At 34.2% G+C, this 20,562-nt stretch overlaps 1 protein-coding gene across 2 annotated transcripts in view; it reads left to right on the top strand.

Annotated features, from left to right (window-relative positions):
* XPOT (exportin for tRNA) overlaps positions 1-20,562 on the top strand; it is a 112,788-nt gene that overhangs the window by 73,124 nt on the left and 19,102 nt on the right. For both annotated transcript variants that reach the window (XM_068969677.1, XM_068969676.1), the window contains exons 2-18: positions 2,261-2,394; positions 6,003-6,085; positions 8,170-8,226; positions 9,012-9,081; positions 9,767-9,985; positions 10,848-11,032; positions 11,134-11,302; positions 12,427-12,663; positions 13,755-13,793; positions 13,926-13,988; positions 15,028-15,152; positions 15,533-15,677; positions 15,836-15,955; positions 16,311-16,405; positions 16,965-17,034; positions 18,701-18,939; positions 19,838-20,123. In XM_068969677.1, coding sequence (XP_068825778.1) covers positions 2,335-2,394; positions 6,003-6,085; positions 8,170-8,226; positions 9,012-9,081; positions 9,767-9,985; positions 10,848-11,032; positions 11,134-11,302; positions 12,427-12,663; positions 13,755-13,793; positions 13,926-13,988; positions 15,028-15,152; positions 15,533-15,677; positions 15,836-15,955; positions 16,311-16,405; positions 16,965-17,034; positions 18,701-18,939; positions 19,838-20,123 — 2,262 coding nt within the window. In that variant the 5' untranslated portion in view covers positions 2,261-2,334. The remainder of the gene's footprint in view (positions 1-2,260; positions 2,395-6,002; positions 6,086-8,169; positions 8,227-9,011; positions 9,082-9,766; positions 9,986-10,847; positions 11,033-11,133; positions 11,303-12,426; positions 12,664-13,754; positions 13,794-13,925; positions 13,989-15,027; positions 15,153-15,532; positions 15,678-15,835; positions 15,956-16,310; positions 16,406-16,964; positions 17,035-18,700; positions 18,940-19,837; positions 20,124-20,562) is intronic.

The following is a 20,562-nucleotide window of genomic DNA, read 5'->3' as shown; positions in this document are numbered from 1 at the left end:
CCCCGTCCCAGGACAAAAAAGAAAAAAAGTATTATTTCTCTGTAGTAATTTGCCAGCACGGACACGCCATTTTTGCTCTTCCCTTCCTCACAATTCTGCAAGAGTAGAGAAACATGATGTTTCCTTATAACCAGGAAAAAAAAATTACTTTTTGAAAGTGCTAATTAGTGTTACTGGGGGAAGTTACGTTTGATTAAAGCGACTTGTCAGCGTGGTGGTATAAGGCTGAAAAGATTCAGCCTTGGAACTGAAGAACAGTGTTCAGTAGGTGTAGTGGAATTTTTCCAGATTGTTTGATTCTTGATTTCATGGGTATCCATAGTAAAGTTAGGGCTTAATATTTTAAGTATTTTGCTTGCCTTCCCCCAGAACATTTGCTAGATGAGTAATTGAAGGGTTTATCTTATCGTAACAAATGTTTAAGCCTGCACCGCTATACCATGTTAGATATGTGTTCATGCACAACCTTTTGCTAGGAAAATTGTCACGTTTTTGCACAGGTTATAACTTTACAGGTTTTTTGCGTACATGTAGGTGATTTATCATTGCTTGTTATTATCCAAGTGCCTTCTCCGTGAGAGATTCTTTCTCTACTGACAACTAACAAGTTTGTTTCCGTAGATTTTATTTGCAATGCTTTTTCCTTAATACCGCTTGCTGTTTCCCTTGATAGAATCAAAGTGACCAAGTTTATGAAATTTTCGCTAAAGCCATGCCATATTCAAGAAATCTTTTACAGAATTTCTCGATCTGGGATTCATAGAAGTTCAGATAGTCTTTTCTTTGTGTGTGTGCATTTTTCAGGGGAATGGTCATCAAATTTTTAACAATGCCTTTGTTTTTCCATCTGTTCAAAATGCCAGTTTTCTAGTGTGATACGATGAATTATGAATTGTGGGCCCAGTATGTGCCGGTCATGCTTTACATACCTTGTCTCATTGAAGTCTTTACTGCTTTATGAGGCAGGTGCTCTTTTTTTCCTATTTCACAGAAAGGGCTCTCTCAGTTTTTGTAGTTGTCCACGTGGCCCCAGTTTGAAAGTAAGATTAGAGTGCCAATCCAAATCTTTGCAAATCCAAAATCTATGTTATATTATGTCCTAGGAACATAGTGATAAATATTCAGTCACTCCTTCTGTTTAAGGTTAATGAGAGAAAAGTAGAAAGCAGACAGTGACAACCTATCAGCACTTGGAGGGCCATCTCATCCAGTTTGGGAGAGTTGAACAGTAGGGGTCAAAGAAGCGTTCTTGAAAGAAGTGACTTCTAAGCTGAGTTCTGAAGGACAAGCAGGGGTTAACCAAGTAAGGAGCAATGTGTGCAAAGATGAAAGGTAGACTACCGCATGTCTTGCATGGTTAGAGTACAGAATGGTTACAGTCATTGAAAAGTGGATCTTAATCCTGAGGGCAGTAGGGAGTTACACTACCTTGATGTAATCTGCAAGTATGACCTTAACTATAGGAGAAGAAGCTGAGCTTTCTTCTCCAAGGCTTTCAGAACACATTCTGACTTATCATTGATTTGGGCAGAACCAGGGGGAGACAGAAAAGCATGTTGTAGTAAGAATCTTCTAACCTGGATCCAATCCTGGCCTCACCATTCCCATGAAAGGCTGTGGCCCCCTTCCTCATCACCCCCTGCGCCCCCCACCCCCAGGTTCTTGCCTTTTAAGAGTAGTAAGACCAGGCCTCCTTACCTCAGGTAGAGCTTGTTCTTTATTTCTGCAAATAAATACACATTTTATCAGAAACCAAGTTGCCTTTGGGGCTGATCGTGTTCTTATTTGAAAATGTTAGACTCTGAATTGTGGGGAAAGTGCAGTGCTTTCCAGAGACTAAAAAAAGTTCTTAAATAAGAGCAGTCAGTGTTAAATCGACAGCAACATAATCTGAATCTGTACTTCTTTTTGAACATAATGTGGTTGCACAGTTGCACTTTATTGGAGATAGTAACAACGTAAATTAGATGCTTCTATTTCAAGTAAAAATAATTACTTTCTATACTTTATTGATGATCTTGAAGAAAAGAAATTTGAAAACCTTAATGGCATACCTTAGAAATTACACATTAGTGGACTGTTTAGCAGACCCACTCTTCTGAGACAGGCTCCTATACTTGTAATTTGGATTGTTTCAAAGGAAGTTCTTTGAACTCTTAAACGTTTTCCTATAATGTTATCTGCTTGTAATGGTATTCAGGATAAGCATCTATTTTGCTTATCAAGTGTTTTTTTCTTCCAACTGTGTGTGTTTGTACAGATGTTTGTGGATTCTTCTGTGGGATTAGAGGGCACGCCTATTGTAATCAGAAGACTCCAAGCATAGCAGCAGGAATGGATGAACAGGCTCTCCTAGGTCTAAATCCAAACGCTGATTCAGACTTCAGACAAAGGGTAAGTCATGTCTGCTTAATCATTTTTTAAATCATGTTCCATAAACATTTTCATTAGAGGACTTGAATCAAAAATACACATCTGATGAAGGTTTAATTTGGATGGAAATGAACAGAGAAACAAATCTGAGGTATTTCACTATATTCTGAATGCAGAAACAGTGAATGATTGTGATCTATTTTCTCTGTAGTTGGCTTAACAACAGTATTAAAATCTCTTGTAATTTAAGGCAAGTCTTTATGTCACATCATTATAATTATTTGAAAGTTATAATGCAAAGTATTGTTCAAGGGACTTTGCTAAAATAGCAGGCGTACATATGATGTTTTTCCATTGCTTGATTTAGTTTAGTCTAAACAAGTTGTTTAACCCTCATGTTAGTGGTAGTTAACAATATTGTTACTTCAATCAGGCGGACATGTAAATAAGCAGGTATTATATACCATGTCTCAGGTTACATAAAATGATTACATGACAAAGAATCCATTATGAGGTACTGGGATATTCGGGTAAGTATAAACAATTAAACATACTGTAGCATCCACTTGTAATCATGGCTGAATGATAAAAGAAGAATCTAAAGAACAAGCCTGTAATTAAGTTTTTTAAAGATGTGTGGGTGGTTTGAAGTATAAGGTAAATGGATGAAGAGTCATTTACTTTCTGCTCTCATAGCAAAGGATATTTTTTTATAAATGAGCTAAATGAAGTTAACAATTTACAAAATATAAAATATTTAAAAATTTACAAAATATAAAAGTCAACAATTTTACAGAAATTTTTTTAAATAGTAAAAAAAAATCTGCAGGGATTTCCAGGATAGTACTGTGTACTTGTCTCTGCTGTTAAAAGAAGTAACCAGCCTTCCAGATAGAGATGAATGACAAGAATTGAGATTTAAATAGCTAATTACAAGATACCTATCAAACCGGTTAGGACATGAAAAGTCATTAAAAGTCTGTGTCTTGTGTATATGGACAAATATTTCTTTTCATAGGAGCTTTAGCTGCCTACCTTCAAACCCTTAGTCATGAATATAGTTGAAGCATAATAAATCTGTACCTTTCGTTTAGCTTGGTGTTACATAGCTTTTGACTATTAGTTTAGTTATTAAATAAGCTTCTCTGTTATTTTTTATGTTCCTTTTTTGAAATCGTTTGTTTTATAATAAAATTCCACCATCAGAACTTTTTTTTTTAATGTGCTATGATTTTCTTTTTCAGAAAGTAAAACTAGTACATTAACAGTGGTTTTAATATTATAGAAGTTAGGGTTTTCAGCAATAAAAATGGGTTCTATCAGTCATAGGCATATATTACACATCCAGATCCAGCCCTAATTTATACTCCATTAAGCCAACCCGAGTAATAATTAGAATGGAAAATAAGGAATTGTAAGGAAAAGTAAGTTCTGATAGTCCTGATCCTGGAATTGAGGAGTAGTAGGGACTTAATTCAGTTTTGTAATAAGATAAATGATTGCCAACCCTGATTCCCAGTTGTCTGTCTATAGTTCTCTGTTTTCTACCTGGGCACTAAGTAATTGAACTGACTCTGTTGCCACTTAGAGACAGTAGAACATTAGAAAGGTGTGAGATAGCAGAACTGGGTGATGAAAACTGACTGGTTCATCATTACTACAGTGTTGTTGTTGTTGTTGTTGTTGTTTAAATGCTAGTATCACGTGGATTCAGAGTGCAAAGAATAGTTAAAACTGAAAATTTTCAAGTTATTATCACTAAAAAAAATAGAATATCTGTCTTTGGCTTGAAACTTAGTGACAGTTCCGGCAGCTGAATCACATCTCCCCCACCTGTTTTGGTAAGTGCACTATTAAATGGTAATACAGTCTGCAAGACTGACTTCAAACTTGTCCCCGCCCTGGCCCCTGAGATACTCCTAAAGGAAACTCGAGGCTCTATGGAATAAGTATTGTTAGACACCTGAACTAGGTTTTTTTCTGCTGCTTGAGCTCCTATATTCTTAATTCTAAAGGCAGCCATTATTTACCCTTACGGTAGTATTTGGTGATCTTCATCTACTCGCTTCTTTTACCTGGTCCTCTCTCAGTGGAAACAGCCATTGAGAAAACATATAAAAACCCATTTCCTCGTGCATACAATTGTGTAACACAGGAAACCATCACCTAACTACATACGCATCAATCACTCAGTCATGTCCAACTCTTTGCAGCCCCATGGACTATAACATGCCAGGCTGGTTTTCCAGGCAAAGATGCAGGAGTGGACTGCCATTTCAGTAGCTTTCCATTATTATTGCAGGTTTTAAAATATATGTATATTTATAAAATAAATAAGAATATTTACTCATTTATTTGGCTGCCTCAGGTCTAAGTTGTGGCAAGCAGAATCTTTTGTTGAGTTGTGTGAGATCTTTCATTGTGGCTCAAGGACTCTAACTTATTTTTTTTAACCTCTCACCCAAAGGAAAAAATAATTTTATATCATGACCGAGTATATGTCTATGTATATGTATGTATATACACACATGAATATATGACATTTACACACATAAGTAAAACAAGTCATACAAAATAATAGTTATTCTTGCTAGGTGCAGTGCACTCTAATATCTCTGTTCTGTTTCACTTTTTAAATTGCTGATCAAGACTGATAAAATTGTTTTCACAACATTGATGAGGCACAAACCACATTTAAAAATATATATATATTGGCTAATTGAAATTAGATTCCTCAACTCATTTCAAGGTATGTGTTTAATTGCTTCAGACTCATTTAGCAGTGTTTCTAGAGATTATGTGTTATTTTCTTGACTGAGAGATTTTTTGCAAGTTACTGAGATTACTGTTTGTTGTCATATGTGAAACTGGCATCTGTCATTGATCTCCATTGCAGCATACAAATGGAAGAGTATGAGTCACCCCTGTTTTCCCAACAGTGGTACATAGGCTATGGACTTGGTGCTGCATCTATTCTAGAGGATACTTGCTCCTGTAACAAGACCCAGAATTCATAAATACAGGGATGAGAAATGCATTCCCTAAAGCTTTGACTTTTTCAGTTATTTGGTACTTCCCTAAAATTCATATCAAGCAGTTGAACTCTGATTTTAATCTCACCATTTAGGAAACTTACTGATGCAGTTGAAAAATGGAAATAATTCTCTTTTTCTGTTAAATGGTAGATCAAATGATAAGACAGAATATGTTTCATCCTTTATAGGTAGTCACTTCTTTAATAGCATGTTTGATATTAAATAGGAAAAGTATTCTTTATATCCCATTTTAAAATTGCATGTACCTCAGGAGTTTAGCACTTGACAGAGCACTGGACTGTTTTCTCTTGATTCTTCTAATAACCCAGTGAGGTCTGCAGGGCATTTTTGTGTTGTCTCCTTTCCCATAAGGAAACAAGTTAGAAGTATCCAACTGATGGAATTTGTTTTCTACTTAACCTATTTCCTAGGAATAATCATTCAGTTGCACCTACTCAGAAGCCTGAATTCAGTGTTTAGCTGTTTTTTTAAGTCACTGTAGTTGGTTTGCTACTCTCAGTAAACTTTGTTGAGTTTTGGCAGAGAATTGAGATTGACTGTTCCAAATGCATATTCTGCTTTGCAATTACACAGGCCTTGGCCTATTTTGAACAGTTAAAGATTTCCCCAGATGCCTGGCAGGTGTGTGCAGAAGCTCTGGCTCAGAGGACATACAGGTAATCAAAGCAAAATTTGCATAACTTGTAGAAGACTTTAAATTTTTATGAACTTGGCAGGATTGTTTTATTTATCTGTTTGAAAAAGGCTTTCATAAAAACATTTTATGACTTAGTTTTAAAAAACTATTCCATGTAGAACGAGAAAAATAATAAACTAAAAATTTTGGCCAATTCTGAATTCACTTTTCATTAAAACTATCCTTTCTTTGCCTTATTCTGAGTTCCTAATAGTAGATTCCAGCTGGCATATAGTACAGTAGAAATTTCTATATTTTCTTATGATGAGGAGGGATGATTGGTTTTCTAAAAACTTGGTAGAGAAGGTAATCAGAAATTATCTATCTTAATTTTTAATTTAGTGCATAAACATTCAGTTACTAATCTTTTGATGTTGGACCAACAATTTTTCTTTGTGTATGTGCTGCAATCACTTTGTGATTCTTAATGTTGAAAATATTAATTGCCCCCATAATTGATCCTCTCCAATTTCTGCTTTGGGTCCCTGTAGTGGATTGAAGAACAGTGAATATGGCTTTCTAAACCTTTTATTTATTTGTTCCCACATCTCCAAGTCTTCTGGTTATCTGGCCCACAATACACGTGTACAAGGTTTTTTTCTCCCATGCAGTGTGACTTTCTGTGAACTCTTTCTAAAGCATTCAACTTAATTTTCACAAAAATAGAAACTCATCATACTCACTGCATTATTTTATATAGTAGTTAATTAAGTTACTTACATATAAAAGAAGTACAGTGCACCTAGTGAGACTGGGGGAAGCACACTGACTAGTTGTAAACAACAACTCTACTAGTAGGAGTATAAATAAGTTTATAGGGGTCAGTGAGAATTCCTGCCTAGGTTTCTTGCATGCTGGGAGTATCAGTCACTGCATTTTATAGCTGAAAGCAAGTGTTCCAGTTTAGTGAAAGTTAATTTTGAAGAACATCTATATGTCTTAGAGTAAATGAGGGCTGGCTTTTAATTAAGGGCTCCCTGTAGTTTATATTTTGAGTGAAAAATTTCAGTCATATAATTAAAGCTTCAGTGCAATCCATGATAAGAATAGAAACCCTAAGGTCTTAGAAAAGATGCTAATTAAATGTAACTTTTAAATAAACTTTAAAAAATTAGGTTTTATTTTCTTAAGTGCGAATTTTTTTTGGTGGAGGGGTTAAGGGATGTAGTCAGAATAAAGACAATACCTCCATTCTTACATTGACTATAGTTAGCTTTGTATATGAAAAATTGTTCCTTGACTATGCCTGACTCAAACTAACTGTCTAAAAAGAACATTGTTGTTCATTAATGGGACTTGGTCAGAGCTTGTAGCTAGCTCACTGCATCTCTGTTGTTACTCCTAGGGAGACAGTTAGAAGTGGACAGTGGATGGATATTGATTTTTACTACCCCAACCCTTTTTAAGATCATATATTTGTTTTTACTTTCTTTCTTTTTTTTTTTTTGTTTGAATGGCCTCACCATGCAGTATGCAGGATCTTAATTTCCCAACCAGGGACTAAACCCATACCCCATACAGTAGAAGTGTAGACTCCTATCCACTGGACCACCAGGGAATCCCTAAGGCAATATATTTGTAACCTGGTTTTCTATATGAATTTCGGGGCTGGACTGCCAGTCTAGGAGACTTCTCTTGCTTTGGATTTTGCTGCAATAGAACTTTTAAGTTTAAGTATGACTTTGATGGCCATCTCTGACTTGACTGAGTCTCTGGCTGTTCTACTGTTTGTCATTTTACATCTATCCTTTCTGTTATAAAAGGTAGGAATTGCTTTGGGAATCCTAACATCTTGAATTGAGGGGAATGCTCTCTATTTGCAAAGCACTGTATGTACTTAAAGTGAATCTTAATTTGGGATTATTCTGTTAGTCAGATTTCCACTGAATATTATATAAAGTTCTCTTAGCTTACAAATGGATGTGAATGTAACACTTGAGAGCAATAAGCCAAAAGTCTGGTTTGAGAAACTTTCACCTGAGTTATTCATTGCTATTTACCTTTGATTTGTTTTCCCCAATTCATATACTCCTTGTCTAATTTTTCTTTTTTTTTCTTTTTCAGTGATGATCATATTAAGTTTTTCTGCTTTCAAGTACTGGAACATCAAGTTAAATACAAGTATGGCTTTTCTCACTGAGATTTGTGGGGAGAAGCTATTTTTCCCTCTTTGGGGACATCATAACATAGGCTGTAAATTGACATTATGTGTCATATCCAGCTTTGAAATATGTTTTGATTTATCCCAAGGTGTTTTAAAAATACCGAATTCATTGGCTACATAAAAGAATCCAGTCAGTACACAGGAAAAAGTTAAATTCCAGTTTCTCTGGGAAAGAATGAAAAGATATGGCAACACCACGCCTGTATCACTGCATGACCACTCTCTGTTAAAGTTGAGTGGCAGTATGGGCACTTGCATTTAGAACCCCTGCCTTGTTGTTCAGTCGCTCAGTCATGTCCAGCTCTTTGTGACAGCATGGACTGTAGCCCGCCAGGCTCCTCTGTCCATGGGATTTCCCAGGCAAGAACACTGGAGTGGGTTGCCACTGACTTTTCCAAAAACCCCTGCCTAATTTAAGCAGAAACAGTGAATTGCTGCCCCAGGGATCCTTAGTTTGCCTCCTGATTTATTCTGTAAATCACAGACCTGAGACCATTATTTTCATTTGAAAAATTGTGTAGCTGCCATTTTGTTTTGGACCACAGATAAAACTAAGATCAATATTGATACCCCTCCAGCCACTCTTTAAAGTGTCTTTAAAGTGGCAATGAGAATTATTACCAATTTATCATAGGGAATTTTAGGTAATTGCTATACAAATTTTCTGTTTCAAATATAAGAGGCCATTACTTTTTAAAAACCACATACACTAAATATTACCATTATTCTGTATTTTGAACAGATATTCAGAACTAACTACTGTTCAACAACAACTAATTAGGGAGACGCTCGTATCTTGGCTTCAAGCTCAGGTAAAATAGTAGCTTTTACATTTAATACCTCAAATTGCCAGATATTTCAGTTTTTATTTTTGGAAGAGTTTGCAACTTCACCTCAAAAATGTCACTCATTTATCCTCCATTTGATCATGTAGCTCTTTTAGAAAGTGCTGGCTTTGAAGATTACGAGTGATAAAAACTTAGCAGTAACTTAAAATTATATCAGTAATAGAAGCTGTCATTCTGTCCATGACACATGGTGGAAACTTTTGGTTTTAGAATGTTATTTTAACTACTAGACAAAAGTCAATTTTCACACTTAAGGTGAGCCCTCCTGGAACAGATTCTTCACAAAGAGCCCTTTTTAAAGGAGCCAATAGAGTTCTTTATTCACAGTATTTTATTTTTCATTAATTTTAGCTAATCTTAACATATTAAAATAGTTGTATAGCTAGAATATTTATTTATCTTACAGAGCAAGCAGCTAGAAGAAAAACCATTGAATTTGCTTTCTTCTTAGAAAAGGTTATAGAAACTACTAAAACTCTGCCCATGAAACTTTAATACTTTGGTAATTCTCAAGCATATTTGCCGCACAGCTGTTGTAGACCATGGTGCAGTTTAGTGGGATTTTGCCTGTTAATGATAAATAGGAGAACAATGTTTGAATCTTTTCCATTTACATTTAATTTTATGAACTGTATCTCTTGTTTGTCAGATGCTGAATCCCCAACCAGAGAAGACCTTCATACGAAATAAAGCTGCCCAAGTCTTCGCCTTGCTTTTTGTTACAGAATATCTCACTAAATGGCCCAAGTTTTTTTTTGACATTCTCTCAGTAGTGGACCTAAATCCAAGGGGAGTGGATCTGTACCTCCGAATTCTCATGGCTATTGATTCAGAGTTGGTGGATCGTGATGTGGTTCACACCTCAGAGGCAAGTAACATCTTATTAATAAGTTTTTAATTTAGATATTGCAAGAGATAATGGGTACATAATGAAAGGATCAAGAAGGGATTTTTTTGTTTTTGATAAAACTTTATTAGGAATACTTATAAATTTGCTCAACATTTTGAATTTTGTTTTACAAAGGAACTTAAATTGGGGTTTTTTTCCCAGGTATAGGGTAAAATTAGAGCATTTAGCTTTTTTTTTTTTTTTTAACCAGATAGTAACTTCCTCTAGTGAAATAAACAAACTGATTTTTTTCCTATGAATTTGTAGAGAAATGTGGCCTATATTTACTGTTACTTTATAGTTGCTGACTGAGGAAAAAGCCTTGCTATGTACCAGTGCTGAGTTCTTCTGTATCCTCAGATAGTCACATAGGCCATGACCTTAGTCTTTCTCTATTTCTGTATTACCCAATATAACTTTCTCCTTTTTCTTAAAGAACACAATGGAAATAGCTTAATTCAAATATGTCTGATGATTTAAGGTTATTGTATGTTAAATATGACATTTATACACAGTATTGTTTACATTATTGCTGTTCTCTTAAATAGTTTAAGTATGTTTGTATAATACTGAGAAATAACTTTTATCACATGGTTAAAATTTCTAAGCAGTGTTTTTTTTATAGTTTGTGTTTAATAAATTATGTCTAAGTAAAATGGAAGGAAGAGTTAGAATCACAGGTTATGATTTTAGAGCAGATAAATAGGAAATACTGGCAGGGAATGTGTTAACAAGTCGGGAAATGTAGTGTTGAGAAAATACTGTGTGCAACTATTATACAGATATCAAACATTATCTTGGGAGGTAATCTGATTGTATATATGGTATTTTTTTTTTTTAGGAGGCTCGTAGGAATACTCTCATAAAGGATACCATGAGGGAACAGTGCATTCCAAACTTGGTGGAATCATGGTACCAAATCCTACAAAATTATCAGTATACCAATTCAGAAGTGACATGCCAGTGCCTTGAAGTAGTTGGGGCTTATGTCTCTTGGATAGACTTATCCCTTATAGCCAATGATAGGTAAGTAAATCTATATTTAAAGAATATAAACCTGCATAATACAGTGTATAAAGCTCATGAATTTGAAAATATTGTAAGAATTTTTGTTTCTCCATTGCCAGGTTTATAAATATGCTGCTAGGTCATATGTCAATAGAAGTTCTACGGGAAGAAGCCTGTGATTGTTTATTTGAAATTGTAAATAAAGGAATGGATCCTGTTGATAAAATGAAACTGGTAGAATCTTTGTGTCAAGTATTACAGTCTGCTGGGTTTTTCAGCATTGACCGGGTCAGTAAATTTATGTATAAGGTTTTGAAAATTGTTAGAACAAACTAGGATAGGCAGTAATTTAAATATACTTTCCTCTTTCTTTATTTTTGTTTTTAAGTGTTAGAAACTTCCTTGAGCTTATAATGGTGAAACACTGTCCAGAAAGCCGTAATGTCATGTGTAACATTTTCCTTGACCATGGATTATATCAGACTTAAACTTGAAGATCTAGGATAGTATTTACTTTTGTGCTTTCTAATAGCCTCTCAGGTGATGCTGTGATACTGCTCTTCATGGACCACACTTTAAGAAGCATGGCAGTGCATTTTGACCTAAATTAGACTCCATTATAAATGTTATATTTTTATCATATTCATTTGAGCTATTGGAGTTTAGCCTCAGCAGAATTAGGGCTCAAGTGAGTGTGGTAAATTAATAATTTAGAAACTGAATTTGAAGGTTTTTACTTTTAATTTTACCTGTGACAGTGATAAAGAATTACTAAGAAGTCTTTGTATTGTTGATATATCAGGAGTACATCTCTGGTATTTTCCTCACTGTCAAAGTATAGTCAGTTACACTGCTAATAATTGTTTTATTAAAAAACTTAAAATGGTGAAGCTAAAAACTCTTTCTATAGGAGAACATCATAAGGATAATTAATGAAAATTAACCTGATTTTGAGTTCTAACACTAATGCTGATTAACTTTAGGCAGTTATTTTAATAGCAGTTTTATCTCTTTATGATGTAGTTGAGGTTCAAATTAAATAGTGTCAGAAAGGACTGTTGTAAATAGTGGCACAAAGCATAATATGGCAGCATTAACTTTATTAGAAGGTATTTATTAAATTCATCAATTTACAGAGAAGGTTTTGAAACCACAGATCTCTTTTTTAAAACTTTTATAATTTGACAATGTCTACATGACTGTAATCATTAAAGATAGTTATTTTGAGAGTTAGTGGATAATAACAGTAGAAGAATTCAGACTCTTAAAACTTCCCAGTCAAAATGGTAGTATTGTTAATGTCTAATGTTAGTTTAAAATTGACTACTATAATTGGCACTTGATCCATTCTAAAATTTAGAGTTTTTCCTCTCAGGTAGTTGGTTTTAAATTGAGATCTGTATTGTTTGTAGGAAGAAGATGTTGACTTCCTGGCCAGATTTTCTAAACTGGTCAATGGAATGGGACAGTCATTGATAGTTAGCTGGACTAAATTAATTAAAAATGGGGATATCAAGAATGCTCAGGAGGCACTGCAAGCTATTGAAACAAAGGTGGCGCTGATGTTGCAGCTCCTAATTCATGAGGATGATGACATCTCTTCTAACATTATTGGATTTTGTTACGATTATCTTCATATTTTGAAACAGGTAAGTCCTTATGTTAGTCTTTGTTGTAGATAATATAGAAAAGCCATAGAGAATTGAAAAATACAGGAAAATGAAAATAAGATACTCAGTTATCTACTCTAGTGATATTTACTGTTAATTATGAATATATTTTCATCTTTTTTCTTTCCTTTAAACTTCTTAGCTGGAAAACATAAATGGCCAGGTTCTAAAATTCACTAGACTAAAAAGCTTCAGAATTAGTTATAGGTTTAGGTTGTTTCTTTTATTTTTAATCTGTGTTTATTTCTTTTTGGCCTTATATCATGTGCCATCTTAGTTCCCTGACTGGGGGACTGAACCTGTACCCCTGCCTTGGGAGCATAGAGTCTTAACTGGACTGCCAGTGAAGTCCCCTGTGTTTGTTTTTAAATACAGTAGAAATTTTGTTAAAGATATTATTTTAATTACATATGCATCATTTCTTATGAAGTTTTTTATAATTAAAAATTTCCCCCAGAGTTGCTGCCAGTAGTAGAACTTAAAACGTAGAAGGTATGAATCTCATATATTATAATGTAGCCTTTTAAAGAATTAATAACTTTTCATTATGACATTAGGTGAGAGCTATGCCTACTTTATTTACATTGATTTAGTTGAATTGAGTCAAGCTTAAGATAATATTTTTTGAAACTGAGTTTAGCTTCTGTTATAACATGTTTCTGCATGCATACTTTAAGAAATTTTCGGCAATGTGAAAAGGTATGATGAAAGTTAAAACCACTATTGGTAATCCCACTGTATCTCATAGTGGATTTCTAGGCTTTTATGGCCTAACTTAATTAAAAACAAGGTGAGATCATACTTTGCTGTTCTGTAATCTGCTTCTTAGCTGAGTACATTTATAAGATCTTTAAAATTCAAGTTTATCTACATGTTTTTGCCTGTATGCCAAGTTACTTACTAGAAGTGAAATTGATAGATTTTAGATTAGGTACATTTCACATATAGAAAGTTACTATCAAACTGCCCTCCAGAAAAGCTGTGTGCATGTTTGAAAAGATACTAAGAAAAATATTTTAAGCAAGTATTACTTCAGGAAACCTAATAAATGATTGCTTTCTTTTCAACAGCTTACAGTGCTTTCAGATCAACAAAAAGCTAATGTAGAGGTAACTGACTTCTTTTTGCTTCTTTTAAACCAATAGTAGACTCTGTATCTGCAGTCTGCCTTGAAATACAGCCTAGTTTCAGATTACATGAAATTAGAGGAGACTGACAAAAGACTTTGTTCTTAATTTTAGGCAATCATGTTGGCCGTTATGAAAAAATTAACCTATGATGAAGAATATAACTTTGAAAACGAGGTAAGAATTTTGGATTGAGGAGAGAACAGTTTTAATTTTATTATGTACCCACGTCAGATTACTATTTCAAGTTTTGAGTGTCTTAGAGTCCTTTAAAACAAGAAGTGTTTTAAAAATTAGTCTTGTTTATACTGACGACTTCTTAGATTAATGGAAACTTCATAATTCTTCATGTTTTTGTATTTTGTCCTCTGATTCTTGAAAATGACCTTTTTAAGGACACTTTGTAGCACTGAACTTTGTAAGACATTGACAGTATTGTTCGTGATCATATTTCACTTTATATTTAATAAGAGAGAAATTGAGGCCCAATTGGTGGACCTCAGATTGTAATTGTCTACAGGAGAGTGGAAGTGAGGCACTTCACTGTCTCTGGGCTTGTTGTGGTTAAAGTCCTCTCCAGGGTTGTCATAAGTCAGCTTTCCATCAGTCACAAGAGTCATGAGTGCTTTCTGGCGACTCAGTAATGGCATGTACTGTCTAGCTGTGTGCTAACATGTTCTGTTACCCACTTCAGACGTTCAGAAACTGGACTATACGAGGATACTGGTGATGATCACCAACACACCATGCACTTGCAAAGTGCCAGGTTCATTACATATAGTATCTTTAATCATGTGATATTATTACAGTTCTTACAGTGGACAGTAAGATACAAAGAGTATACATAAGGTGCTAAGGTTCTCATAAAGCCCTGTGTGAACCCATCGTGGCTTGAACTTCTGCTTTTGTTTTCCAAAGCCTTCCATTGTCTGGTGTTCACCTAATCATCCCTCAGTCACTCTCTTCTCTATAATGACTCTTGTTTTTAACCTCCTCCCTGTGCTGTTTCTGGCTCTAGGCTATCATGGTCTAGGGCTGGGAAATAATTATTTGTGAGCAGGAGGGGAAACACTACTGCGTTTTCTTACATAAATAAATATTTATGAAAAAATAAAAGTGTATTAAATTTGTAAATATAAAAAACTAATGAGAACTCACCATTTTGTGTGTCTTAAGGTCTTCTAAGTTTCTTAATGGAATTTTTAAAATACCATAGGGTGAAGATGAAGCCATGTTTGTAGAATATAGAAAACAGCTGAAGTTGTTGTTGGACAGGCTTGCTCAAGTTTCACCAGAGTTGCTGCTGGCTTCTGTCCGCAGAGTATTCAGTTCTACACTGCAGTAAGTGTGTCCATCTGCTTCTGACAAGTCGCCTCTTTCCTCCTCTCCCTGATGGTGGCCTACCATAAGTGATTCACATGACTCACTTGTTTATGTTACTTACTGAGATCTTACGTGTGTCTCCAAAACAATGCACTTGACTCCTTGATTTATCTTGATCCTTGAGGGGAAATGCTGCTCTTCGGAACATAAACAATAAAATGGATTACATTGGTTATTTATACTTCTGTGATATGAATTAATGTTCCCTGGCAGAATTAACAATTGCTGTGAGTTTTTAGTAATTAAAGAGAATTTTGTTGGTGTCTTTTTATCCAGTGCATCACTAGTTGTATAGAAAGTTTGTATTCAGATCTCAGTGATGTGTTATACCTTGGTAGGAATTGGCAGACTACACGGTTTATGGAAGTTGAAGTGGCAATAAGATTGCTGTATATGTTGGCAGAAGCTCTTCCAGTATCTCATGGTGCTCACTTCTCAGGTGATGTTTCAAAAGCTAGTGCTTTGCAGGATATGATGCGAACTGTAAGTATACAAAAGACAACTTATTCTGAACCTAATTTTCTGTTTTCATATAAGCTAATGTGAGTTTCTTAATTGTTAGAGTTTAATATACATTATTACAGGGACATTTTGATGTTGCAGTAAATGAAGATAGATTTCTTAACTTTTTCCTGCTCTAGCTGGTAACATCAGGAGTTAGTTCCTATCAGCACACATCTGTGACATTGGAGTTCTTTGAAACTGTTGTTAGATACGAAAAGTTTTTCACAGTTGAACCTCAGCACATTCCATGTGTACTAGTAAGTATACACTTTACTCTCAGCTTTTGTTATTTTGGATGTGTTTCAGCTAATGAATAGATAGTATTCTATCTTTTTTTTATCACTTTTTTCCAGAGCTCTCAAAAATTCCTGAACATGCTAAAACTCCTCCATTTCTTTAAAATGGAGTTTGTGTCTAGTCAGTTATTTAAAACAAATATTCAAGGACCTATTTGTGTGTAGTGTAGGCTTACTTATATGTACCTGGTTCCTCTCTTCCAGAGCGAAAAAGTAAAACTCGATGTGAACAAAAACATGTCATGACATTAGCAATAAAAGCAGTAAAAGATGGTAAATAAGCACAGAAATAGTAAAAGTGTCTCTGTCTCTTTAGATGGCTTTCTTAGATCACAGGGGTCTGCGGCACTCCAGTGCTAAAGTCCGGAGCAGAACCGCTTACCTATTCTCCAGATTTGTTAAATCTCTCAAGTAAGTAAAACATTTTGGCTGTTATGTTTAATTCTTATTTTTAAGATTGTTAAGTAAGATGTAACTTATTATCTAAGAGCCTATGGTAGTTTTAGTTCTTTCTGTTCTTAGGCTTTTAAAAAAAATGTTCCTTTTTGTATTGTGCTTTCTTTTCTTTCTCTTTAGCCAGGTACTTTGTTCATTATTAAACTGATATGTTTGAATATTTTTATATGTAACACTTGTCATTACTAATGGCATTAGTTATTTCACAGTTTTATTGCTGTGGATAAAACTATATGGTTTCTTTGAAATTCTAAAGATGATATTCCTTGGAAATACGTTAACTTAATCTGTCATATTGTTCTTTACTAGTACCATTTTTCTAGGTATGAAAACTACTTTTTTTAGGTTATAATATGTAGTTTTAAAAAAGCATAGCTAGTCTGAATGGTGACATGTGACTACCTTAGAACTGAACTTTTTTTTAGTTCTGCCTTAAAGAGGAATTTGATATTTCAGCACTTCTCCAAGCACTATTATTTATGTAATTGTGGTTTTCCTTTTTGCCTTTATTCAGTAAACAAATGAATCCTTTCATTGAGGATATTCTGAATAGAATACAAGATTTATTAGAGCTTTCTCCACCGGTAAGTATCTTTCTTTCTAAATGAAAATTGGCGGGGGGCATGTAGGGCTTAGATCTATTTACTAAAACTCTGTTGAGGTATAGTAAATAAACAGTATTAGAAATAGAAGAGTAAAAAAAGAAATAGAAGGGAATCAAAATTTGACTGATAGATTTAGCAGTGTGAGATATGGTCTGCTCTCTGTACTATTAAATGCCAGTGAAGTATTTTTTGGAGAAGAAATATTCAGTTTCAAAATTATTCTCTGTTTAGTACTGTGATCACACAAGCGCTTCTCAGTGACTTCTACTAGTAGACTGAAATTTTATTGTTAAAATTCTGGCTTGAGGTAAAAAGAATTTCAACACTGCTTGATCTGAATATCTCGGTTATTTATTTCACTAGAAAGATTTAAATAATCTTTAAAAGATACCTTGTAAGCGCATTTTGACTGATATCTGTTTTTGTGTAAAATGCTGGCAATGTCAGCAAACTACTGACATTAAGTTTTTTTTCATTTTGGTGAGAGTTACTAATGGAGCCACACTTCAAAAATGTTAAACATAAAATATTTTGTTTTTTAAACTAAGTATCAGTATTTAGGGTATATGGGTTATTTCATTTCATTGCATGAAAGGTTACTCGTGAATTATATGGTTAAATTTGCCTACATACTAAAGAAATCTACATTAAAAGACTTCCATAGAGCCATATTTAGCCATGCCATATTTATGGATATTGGAAATTTTTTGTTTTTCTTATTGCACATAGAAACAAGAACTTGTACTATGCCTGTAATCTTTTTTTAGTGTGTAAAAAGACTTGATTCACAGTGCTTTTACTGAATGTTGACTGCTTAATAGGGGTATAAATACTGTGTATTTATCTAACAACTTTAACTTTGTGATCTCAACTCCTAGAGCCGTGATTGGTCCTAGTGTTATTTAATAAGTGTTTTAGTTACTTCTAAATAAGGACGTTCTCTTTTAAAAAATAGAAGATTCTTATATATGTATATACACTCACACACACATATATAAAATATACATATACTTATATATATGTGTATATATATATATATAATAAGGCTGCCACACAGTTTATCTAAGACTAGGCTTGTAAATAATTTCTTAACAGGGAGTTTTGGTGTTAGATGTAGAAGGGCTTCTGATATTTTCCCCTTCCCCCTGGCCTCTCAGATTGCATAAATGTGAAAAATAACAAAACTTAGTAATAAAATGGGTCAGTGGATGTTTGCTTACACTTGAATAAGATCTTTTCATTTGCAGTCTTATTTTCAAACGTGCAAAAGTAACAACTCGTGTATGTGTTTATTATGTGGCGTTTGTTGTATTTAAATCTTAAACACTTTAAAATATTAATCTGTGTGGGCTTTGTCTTAACCTTCAAAGCACTTTGTATAACTGACTTTTAGCCTCTTAACAACAGAAAATTTTATAAAAGTAAAACAAGTTAGAAAACTTGATTATTACATTACATGACCATTTATGATATCATCTCAATAGACCCCTCATCTTTTGACCTCTAATTCAGTTTATTTACAAGTACTCAATCTTCTTTTTATTAATGAGTTGATGTGATAGATTACATCTTCTGTCCCTCTTTTACTTTTAAATGGGAGGAACTGAACAAATTAAAACTTAAATAAGACTAAATTTCATTTTAGGAGAATGGTTACCAGTCTTTGTTGAGCAGCGACGATCAATTATTTATCTATGAGACAGCTGGAGTGCTAATTGTTAATAGTGAGTATCCTGCAGAGCGGAAGCAGGCATTAATGAGGAATCTGTTGACTCCACTCATGGAGAAGTTTAAAATTCTGTTAGAAAAATTGATGCTGGCACAGGACGAAGAACGACAGGCATCTCTAGCAGACTGTCTCAACCATGCTGTTGGATTTGCTAGGTGAGTGTGATTGGTGAAGATTGGCATTTAAATTGGCGAAGTGATTTTCTCAATATATACAGAATCATTTACTTAGATTTTTCTAGAACTAGGCATGTGTGTCATGTTTCCAAAACTGGATTGTCCAGAGAATTGTGTAAACATTTCTAAATTCATTAAATTAGGATATTTAGCTGAAGAAGGGAATAGATCTCATAACATTCTGCATTTCTGACTTGACATCTTTCTAAATCCATAACTTCTCTGATTTCTCTGGTTTAAGTTGATAATGTATTTAAGGAGATTCGCTTAAGTATATATACCAATGACATCAGGGGATCTGTTACGGAATCTTAAAGAGAAGGTGCTGAGGCTTCTTATTAGTTGTTGCATTGTGTCCCAACCACCCACGCTGTTGTTTCTCTCTCTACACATACTTCTTTATTGGTAAAGAATAACAGTATGAAAGTTACAGTGATTTTTAATTAGAACCACTTAGAGAAAACTTCCATGCAAAAGCTTGTGTTAGAGATATTGTATAAATAACTCAATTCTAAGATTGTTTTCTAATATAAATTGGTGGTTTACAGTTTGTGTAGTAGAGCCTATTCATAGTAAATAGATTTTTTTTTCTCTCTTTACTGCATATATTATCAGCAGGATTTTAGTAAAATATTTAGGTGGGCTCACATTTGAGAGATTGTATCAATTACATTTCATTCATTTAACTTGGGCCCTTTCTAGAATGGTAACTGGAAGCAACCATTAGCTAAAAGTGGACATAACTGTGACATGGAAAATAAAGAATTGGCTGCTTTGTTTTGTCAGTTTTATAATTTGTTGTGCATTGTTGTTTATTACTCCATAAACCACTTGAAGAATAAACTTAAAACCAGTTACCTGATCATTGTTTATGTAGTCGAACCAGCAAAGCTTTCAGCAACAAGCAGACTGTGAAGCAATGTGGCTGTTCTGAAGTTTACCTGGACTGTTTACAGACGTTCTTGCCAGCTCTCAGTTGTCCCTTACAAAAGGATATTCTCAGGAGTGGAGTCCGCACTTTCCTTCATCGCATGATTATTTGCCTGGAGGAAGAAGTCCTTCCCTTCATTCCATCTGCTTCAGAACACATGCTCAAAGATTGTGAAGCAAAAGACCTCCAGGAATTCATTCCTCTTATCAACCAGATTACAGCCAAATTTAAGGTACCATACACCTTCAGAGGTCAGAGAATCTCTTTAAGATCTCCTGACTTTTATATTTCTCTTTAGATGTATTTTAGCATTTGACGTTTTTTTTTTTTAATATGAGTTATCTGAGGGCATGGAACATATGTATTTTTATCGTCCCAATGGCTACAATACTCCCTGACACTCAGGGCCTGATCGATAGATATTTAATAAGAATAGAGCTTTTCTGTTCTATGCAGCAGAAGAAAACTATTAGTTTGGTGTTTTAGAAAAGCAAATGAAACTGCATTGGATACTAAATGTCAACGAATAAATTAAAAGCACTGTAATTTGGGTATTTAAGTAGTTTAAAAGTAATTCGATGTCCGTTTTATGTACAAGGAAATTTAAGCAAAGCATAAGCTGGCTAATGAAATTGGCTGATACTTAAGATAGTGTTTTCTATGTTCAAAGT

The sequence above is a fragment of the Capricornis sumatraensis genome, chromosome 4 (assembly GCF_032405125.1).
Source record: "Capricornis sumatraensis isolate serow.1 chromosome 4, serow.2, whole genome shotgun sequence".
NCBI lineage: Eukaryota > Metazoa > Chordata > Mammalia > Artiodactyla > Bovidae > Capricornis > Capricornis sumatraensis.
The sequence above is the reverse complement of the archived record's forward strand: the minus strand, read 5'-3'. Positions and strand labels throughout refer to the sequence as shown.